Below are 8,898 nucleotides of genomic sequence, written 5' to 3'. Positions count from 1 at the left end.
ACCCTGCTTTTCAGAGTCGTGGCTCTGCCAAAGAGTTGTCAGGCCCTGGGAAGTGCCCCTGCTGCGTGGGCAGATGCCAGGTACCCTTGTGCTGGCACTCACACAGCCTGGCAGAGGGAAACACAGTCCAGGCAACTCTATTCCCTCCACGCCCCATACAAAACACACATCTCACAGCTCAGCCCTAGAGATGCCTTTGGGCAGGTTTCTCTGTTAACATCTCTGCTACTGCGAACATTTTGCACCCTTAAAATCTTACATTCCCAGGGTCTGACTCTTGCAGGCTGTGACGATCTCTGCACTGGTGTAGGAGAACATTTCGTGCATGCGAGGATCAGGCCCTTGACCTGCAACGTGTCGCTTTGCAGATGGCATTGGGCAGGGTGTATGAAGTCAGCTGCATGCCACGGAAGGGCCTGTGCTGACGTGTATGGGAATTTAACAAAAGAGAAAACCATAGCAACACCGGCACTCCTTCTGGCGAGCTGTGCAGAGCTACACAGCCCTGCAGGGATACTGGGGCTCCGCTCACGTGGGGCCTGCTGGCAGGGTTGTTCTCACCTGCTTCTGCAGCACGGCCAGCAAGAGCAATTTTAGTAGAGCTAAATACAGAGAGCATCCACAGACACAGGTACATGGAAGCCATCTTAGCTTGGCGCCACCAGGAGAGACTGCTGAAACCCCCAGACACAATTAGTGGGTGTCCATCTGTCCAGCCAGATGAGTGTCTCTTTGTCCAGCTAAGTGAGCAGGCACAGGGCTGACGCCACCAGAGCACTTTGCTTAGAGTGGTTTCTTTTGGAGCTGAGTGTCCTCTGCTCATATGTGCCTTCATGGGTCATTGCCTCCACATCCAAAACCCACGCCACAGAAACCCAACAGTGACAGTTTCCAATCTGTGCCTTCCCCAGGGACCGGGAACGAGAGCACAAGTATGGCTCCAGTGAGAAGGAGTCACACAGGGAGCGTGACCGGCAGCGGCGGCGGCGGCGGTCTTACTCACCCCTAAGGAAACGCAGGAGAGACTCTCCCAGCCACCTCGAAGCTCGGCGCATCACAAGGCAAGGGGATCTGCTCCCGCCTTTTGGAGACAGGCTCAGCTGGCACTCCCCAGGGGGATGTGAGCCGTCCTCAGGTCCCAGCCCTTGCCAGCAGAGGTTTCTCCAGGAGGAGACCAATTTCTCTGAGCCTGATCATCAGCTTGGGGATTTCCAGCTAGAGGCAGAGGGAGGATGGGGGGGGGGGGGGTGTGTGTCTCATTTATAGCAGCTGAATTAAAAAGGCAGATGAAGTCAGAGCAGGGACTTGCCTGTCAGGTGCCAGGAGCATCCCCCCTAGGCTTTTTGTTTCACCATCTCCTGTGGTAGATGTTCCACACTATAGAGGGAGTCAAATATTGACTCTAACCTTCACGCTGAGGGCTCTGTGGGACAGCATCAAGCAGAGCCCAGCCTCAGACGTGGTGCTTGGGACATTCCCCAGGCCCATGGGGGTGGGTGGTTTGACTCCCAAGGCCTGTGAGCTACCTGATCTCTTCCTTTTGTTCTTTCACACACAATCACATTTTCGGGGAGTGTTGTGCAGAGTAAACTTTTGTTTGTTTTTTGGAGATTTTGGCAGTAAATCTGTCCTTGTGTTGCTGGTAACCCACGTCTCTCTGTCCCCACAGTGCCCGCAAACGCCCCATCCCCTACTACCGTCCCAGTCCCTCCTCCAGCAGCGCCAGCAGCTACTCCTCCTGGTACAGCACCTTCAGCCGCTCCCCGAGCCGGAGCTACTCCAGCTACCGGACGAGCCGGAGCCGAAGCTGGAGCAGCAGCAGTGCGGAGGGCAGGAGCCGCAGCCGGAGTTCGGGCCCCAGGAGCAGCCGCAACAGGAGCAGGAGCTATGACTCAGGAGGCAGCTCTGACAGCCTGCGTCGCTAGGGAGTGCCGCTGACGGCTCGTGTGCCGGCATCGCCTCCAAATTCCTGGCATTCTCCGCTTCCTTCCCACCTACCTGGCCATCTATAGCAATCATCCCTGACACTGATGTGGTGGCAGTGCCGGGTCCCCCTTCCCCAGTTCGGAGTAAGAGCCCTCATGCGCCTGGTGCAGCCCCTTCGCCACCTCAGAGAGTGGGTGGATCAGTCCCAGCTCCCCAGGACGGTGCTGGAAGAAGGGTCGGTGCTTTACAGAGGATCTGTCATGACAGACCTGCTCCATCTTCCCTGACGTTCCCGTCTCTGCATTGCTGCCGCTTTCCAAAGCACTACCAGCTGGTCCAATGGAAAGAATTCAGCTCCTTGCTCTTTTGCCAAACCAGGAACCAGCAAATTCATTTCTGTTGGAGGGAGAGACCCAGTTAGGGAGGAATTTTCTGGGAAGCTTTGGTGATGAGTGGGGGTGACCTGTCCCCACCAAGGCAAATATCAGGTCCCTTGGATCTCTCCTCCAGAGTTTCTGCCCACTCTGCAGCAGGCCTCCTCCATGCGAGAGTATTTATTTATTGCCGGTCGGCCAGTCCCTGCTATAAATAGAAGGCTAGAAATCCCTCCTGACGTAATTCCTGGGGAAAAAAATACAGCCATTGCCTCTCTTTCTCCCACCCTTTCTTACCAGGTATGCATCATCTTTTGCAGGGTTGTTTTATCGCCCCTCCAGCACTGCGACTTGCTTGCAAACTGCCACGGTCTGAAGCAGACGTGGGGCCAATGGGGTACAAGGGAGCTGGTGCCACACCATGATCTGAGGGCCAGGCCATGGCGTGGAAGATGGGGACCCCTTTCTTGAAGGAACCCTCTTGCAGTTTGGGTTTAGGTTTTTCTAAAGGGAGCCTTGCCTTTGGAGTGCAGTGCTGGTGGGAGTGTAAGGAGATACGGAGATGGCCAAGCTGTGGGGTGTAGGGAGAGCACACGGGGTTAAGAGGGCAGTGCATGAGCCAGGGGACCCCAGTTCCCTTCCTCATAACAGGCAGCAATTTTAAGCAGTGCCAGGAGGATTTCAGGAAATAATTTCTCCTCGAGACCCTCAGGCTCCCCTGAGGCAGGATTAGCAGCCACGGCAGCCCCGTCGCAGGGCCCGTGCCAAGCTGCGGCAGGATGCACTCACGCCCGTTTGTCGCTGGGAGGATGGAGCAGCGCAGGGGGACAGAAGGGCCCCCCGCTAATTGCCTGTTTTTTGGAGGAGCAGCAGGCAGCGGCAGGAGGGCCAGGCCTGCCTGGGCGGCCCTGGGCCCTGGGGTTTTGTCTCCCTGCCAGGCCTGCCGGCCCAGCTGCCTGCGCAATTACTGTGTTTTGCAGGGTAACAAAGGCTTCTCCCGGCACAGGCTGGGCTGGTGCTGAGGAGTTTCTTTCTCTTACAACACCTGGGTGCTTAGAGACGCTAATTTGGGCTTAAGACTTCCCTCCCTCCCTTTTTCCATCCCCTCCCCTTTCATCCTGCATGATTATTAACGAGTTTGGGCTTAATGAGTCAAGGAGGTGTGTCATTTGTCACAGAAGAGGGCTAAGTGGAGCCAGCATCTGCTGGAGGAGGAGAGGGGGTAGGAAGAAATGCATCCCCCAGCTAAAGAGTTACCTGCAGCCCCCCAGTCCTGCTGGAAGCAAAGGGGCAAAGCCACAAACAGAGGAAGGCCAAGTGCTGTGTGGTGTTCTGGCGGTGCTGGGTGCTCGGCTTAGCAAGCTTATAAACCTGTTATCTGTTGGGAAGTACAGCAGCATGGGGTATATTTCCACCTGGGTGATATGAGGGGAAGTTTTTTGCCCATGGTCCCTTTTTCCCAGTCTCCTTCCTGCTGCTGGACCCTCTTGTCCTGTGCCTTCAATCCCCAAAGCCCCCACCCCCCCTTCTCCCAGACCCTCATCCCCCGCCTTGCTCTCTGCAAGTAATTTGAGGATGAGGGTGGCTGAGGCAGAGAGCTGGGCGCTGGTATGGTTGGTGGCTTGGTAGGGACATGTGTTCATCTCCTGGGAGGCCACTGTCTAGGACACAGAGAAAAGGATTCCTGATAGGGCTGAGCGCATCTCTAGGGCTGCTGTTGAGGGATCAAAGATGGGGTGTTCTTGCAGTGGGGTGCCCTCCTGCCCTGGCCCTGATAGCATCCCCTTGGCCATCTTCCGCAGTGAACTCCCTTCTTGTAAAGGGCTGAAAACCTCACGCTTCTTCCCCGAAGAGTCTCTCCCAGTTTGATGCTGAAACACCCCATCCTTCTGCTCCCTGGGAAGACCCAAAGGCAGCGATGGGAGCCCAAACCACAGATCCATCAGTGTTTCAAGAGTAGCCTTGCGCCCTTCAACACCCCCTAACGCACATGTGTGTCTGTAGCAAGGAAGCAGCACGCCAGGAGGTCAAAAACTAGGAAAGGAAAGAAAAGAAGAGGGGCTTTGTGCAACTGGTGTAAATATCAAAGACAACAGTGACTGGAGTTCCTCGTGGCTGGGGACAGATGGTCAAAGCACCGCATCAGGGTCAGCAGCACCTGCCCACCATGGGACGGGAGATGACTCCGAGGGTTGCATGGGGCTGGTGGCAGCTCTTGTACCCGTCCAGCTGATCTGTGCTTCAAGGACTGCCTCCGCCTGTACAGTCTGTGGCAGCTAAACGCTCCTGGGGTTTCCCGAGCAGACTTGTGTTGGAGTAAACCTCTTAAATTATTTATTTATTTATTTATTATTATTATTATTCTATTTTTAATTTTATGCCAGAATGGATGCAGGTGGTCACCGTTACCAGTATTTATTTATTCTATTTTTTTTTTTTTAACAGTAAGTTATTTTTGGATCTATTTGTTTGTTTGAATGTATCCATGCCACTGTTCTCATGTAAAGGTTTACAGCACTGGCCCCTCTCGGTGAGGTGGCTGGAGGAGTGACGGTCACTCCTGCTGCCAGCATGTCCCTTCGTCTGTGCTCTCCGGAGCAGGGCGGAGAGTGTGTGACAGACAGAGGGACGCAGGGCAGAGCTGTCTGCTTTCATGTTAAAATTGAGGATTTCTCTTTAGATTTGAGCAGGAACATGATGGATGTGACCATAGAAACGGGTCTAGGACCTCATGGAGGTGATGGCGAGGGTCTGCTCGCCAGCCGGCCGAGCGACGGGATGTTTGCAGTGCTGCAAGGGGAAGTCTCGCCCTGGTCCGTGCTTCGCTGGCCGGGTGCCAGCTGGCCGCCGCCGCTGTTTCCCTTGGCTCCGCAGCCAGTGCACAACCCGAAACCCAGCTGCTCTTTACAGGCACCGCTGGTTTCCCTGGGAGGATGCCGTCGCTAGGACTCCCCTGCCGTGTTTATCGCTGCGCAATGACCCACCCATGGAAAAACTAAAGAAATGAGACTGTGAGAGAGTGATCTGCGCTGAAGATGCTTGCAAAATCCAGTCTCTGGTGACAGGACCTAACCAAGGCTGTGTATGTATGTGTACGTATACGTGCGTGTGTATGTGCACATGCACGTATGCATATGAGTTTCCCTCAGTGGTGGTATTTATTTTTTAACTTATTTAAGATTTTTTTTTAGTACAACCTGGAACATCACCCTCCCTGTCAGTGGGCAACTGCGTTTTCTGTCAGTTTGCGAGAAGCCCGTGAGCTTTTCTGTCTCTGTGCCTTTTGCCAGCACTTTTTTTTTTTTTTTTAATGTTGTTTGGCTCATTCATTGCTTGTATGGATTTTTGCTCTGCGTCTGGCATCTCAGATTGCTGCCGGCACTCTCTGCAAAGAGCAGTGTTCACCTGGTGGAAAGGCAACTCGGTCATTTCGGTGTTGGTGAATCACTGCTCGCCTGCGGTCGGCTGTGTTAGGGATGCCCGGGGCTGGCCGCAGCCTCAAGGCTTCAGGGAAGTCTCTCAGACGTTTTTTGGAGGCCCTATCTCAGAGGGTTTTGCTTTCCTCAAACACAGAGGCTCTTTCCCCCCCATGATTTTGTTTCCATCCCACAAGCGCCCCGGTTGCCTTTCCCCAGCAGAGTGCACGTCACAGCACCCGTTCCCAAATGTCCCCCTGACCCCGGAGTCATGCCGTCGGCTCTTCCCACTCCCTGGACCTGCCTTGGCTCTGGGTTTGTCACACCAAGCGAGGCTTGTCCCACCTCTCCCAACCCCAGCGCTGGGGCCAGGCGCCAGCAAACCCAGCACAATCTCTGCAGGTTTGCTGGGAAGGAAGATAAGGGACATTTCAAAGCACTGTTGCGTTCGTTCTTTTCTTCATGGGTTACAGCACTCGGTTGAGCTTTGCTTCATGTTGACCACAACTTTTCTCAATGTTTTTGTTGTTTTGGGGGACTGGAGTTGTACCAAACTTGTCTGCAACAGCCAATCACTGTTATTTTGCTATGCATTGTACATATATTGAACGGGCTGAGAGGACTTAGCCTCTATTTAATATTTATTTCTTCTATTTATTGCTCATTACTTTAAAAAAAAAGCTATTTGGGTCTTGCCGTTGGGTCTGTGAAGGTAGGAGCCTTTAAGGTGTTGCCATATGCACTGGAGAGAGGATATCAGAGCTGAATTACTGTGGCCGTTGCCTGCCAGCATGGAGGCATCTGGCAGACATATTGGGCTCATTTGGAGATCAACCACCAGTGATTTAGGGGGAAACCTCATTTAGATGGAGATGAGCAAGGCAGGGGACCAGCTTCTCTTGACAAATCACAGCCCCCTGGAAAGGCGCTGGGCATTCGGAGGTGACAGGCCAGCTGTGGGGGAGGAATAACCCTGCTCTTCATCCGCTGTGCCGCGTAGGGCTGCTTGGGTTGCCAGAGATCCCCGCGGATCGCTGGTCTCCCACCACTGACCTCTCTTGGCTCTCAGTGGTTACTGGGGGAAGAGGGGACTTGTCACCTTTTCATCGATGCGAGGGAGGGGACAGGGTTGAAGTGACTTGCCGTGGTCACTACCAGGAAGCGAAGATGTCTGCCCTGCCTCGCCCCGAGACCCTTGTCCCGTGTCCTGCTTTGTCCCCTTCCCCGAGCTTTGTGCCAGAACCAGTAGCTTTGCCCAGATGTGACCTCAGGAGAGGTGGCCAGGACGAGACTGGGGGGGATCTTTCCTGTCATCTCCGACACGAGCCCGAGCTGGCTGCAGGCATCTACCCTAGCTTTGAAAAAAAGCGTGGGTTGTGCAAAAAATCACGACCTGCCCCAGTACCATTCCACCGACGCCACAGCCGTTGTCTCTTCACCCAAGCAGGAGGTGTTTGTGCTCCGTGGGCAGAGCTGCCCGGCTGGCCAAGGGTGGACGTGGCTCCAGTGTCAGCAGGCAAGTGCCCAGCGCTGGGCTCTCCCATGGAGCTGGGCAGGAGCCGTGGGGCACTCAGCCGTGGGGCTATCATGGTGTTTGTTTGAGAAAGGGATGGGTTCAGGCGCCTGAGTGAAGACTTTGACCTTCAGTGTCCAGTGGGGTTTTAGTACCTCTTTAGCAGAGGATAAATAATTCTCATGACTTTTGCTGCTGCCTGGAAGTTTGCACATGCCTGGGAGGGTCTCCACGGCACCGGTACATCTGCTGTTGTAGCAACAGCCTCTCGGTCAAGCATCCCGACTTTTGGGCTGTTGCCTAGAGAACAACACCTCACCAGCCCGGGGGCAGCTCTCCACCTTCGCAACCCAGGGAATGAGATCCAGGACAAAAGCCAAGGCACCAGGGAAGCGGTGTCTCTGCTTTCTCGCCTGTTGGTCGATTCGTTACCAAACGACACCGGTGCATCTGTTCATTTGACTTCGTTGTAAAACCCCCTTTGCTCTCCATCGAAATGCGTAACTGTATTCTTTAGTCTTCCTGGCGTATTTGAGTTGTTAGCCTGGTTAGAAAAAGGGTTCCAATAAAGGTTCGGACAGTATTTCCTTCTCATTGCAGCCCTGTTTGTCATCTTCCTTTTGGACCTGGCGGTGCGCGGTGGGATATTTTGGGTTGTTCCAGCTGCTCTGCAGGGAAGGGCATGTGCCTCCATGCCCGCCTGCCGAGCACCGGCTCCTTGGGGCACTGCCTGAAGCAAAAAAAGTCATGGGCTAGGATTTCTGGCAGCTCTCCCTTCCTTGCTGGGCCAGGCTTTCGCTGCCCTTTGCCAGGCATTTTGGGTTCCCCCCGCCCCGTTCAGGCACCAGTAGCCCAAGCCAGAAACGCAGCCCTCTCACCATGGAGGTCACCGTTGGGGCTCGCCGCTGCTCTCCTCTGCGCTGTGCCCTTCCCTGCCCGCGCAGCCCTCGCTCCAAGCCCCGCATGGTGCTCCTGCACCGCAGGGTCCCCCTGCCGTCACCTCCTTGGCCATCTCCCCGTGAGCAAGGGGGTGGCGAGGACTCGTCACCACCCCAGATGATGCCCCTCACCCCAGGAGGCCAGGTCCCTGCGCTGTTCTCGCCGGGGCTCGTGCGGGCACCCAGGAAGGGTCTGGCCACAGCATGGGTGGATGCTGGGGGCAGCGTCCCCAGGCCCCTTGGAGGAGAAGGGAGGCTGCGAGGCCACCACACGCTTGATCCCCAGAGCTGATGTCGTGGGGCTGGCTCGATGGTGGGAGGCAGCTGGGAGATCTGGAGTGACAACAGGAGCTAAATTGGGATGGCCCAGAGAGGGCAAGAGCCGGCGGGAGGGGATGTGTGACTAATGGGGATAAACAAGGCGACAGGGAAGATTCCCGGCTGGGGAGGGAGGATGGCCCGGAGCTACGCGGGGAAGCACAGGACGAGATGTTGGGAGGCTCCTGGAAACAAGGCAGGACTGTGGGACTGCCCGCAGCCGCCTTGGGGCTCATCTCCTTCTCCCCGCTGGCCCGTGTTTGCCTGAGCTGGGGTGATCCTGCTCTCCAAGGTGAGGTGCGCAGGTGAGCTCAGGCTCAGTGTGTGGCCATGTCCCCCCAGGCCACCCTGCTGTCACCCCCTGGCAGCAGGAGACATCAGCCAGGCAGGGGCAGCCAGGCAGGACAAAGGGA

The 8,898-nt window shown here is 55.6% G+C and overlaps 1 protein-coding gene across 1 annotated transcript in view; it reads left to right on the top strand.

Moving 5' to 3' along the window:
- Positions 1 to 1,925, top strand: part of SRRM4 (serine/arginine repetitive matrix 4) — a 26,980-nt gene extending 25,055 nt beyond the window's left edge. The window contains exons 12-13 of the mRNA XM_035898361.1: positions 912 to 1,061; positions 1,670 to 1,925. Coding sequence (XP_035754254.1) covers positions 912 to 1,061; positions 1,670 to 1,925 — 406 coding nt within the window. The remainder of the gene's footprint in view (positions 1 to 911; positions 1,062 to 1,669) is intronic.
- The last annotated feature ends 6,973 nt before the right edge of the window (positions 1,926 to 8,898 follow it).

This window comes from Egretta garzetta, unplaced genomic scaffold (genome assembly GCF_000687185.1).
Source record: "Egretta garzetta isolate BGI_Z169 unplaced genomic scaffold, ASM68718v1 scaffold7, whole genome shotgun sequence".
Classification (NCBI taxonomy): Eukaryota; Metazoa; Chordata; class Aves; order Pelecaniformes; family Ardeidae; genus Egretta; species Egretta garzetta.
This window is presented reverse-complemented; position numbering and strand designations above follow the sequence as displayed.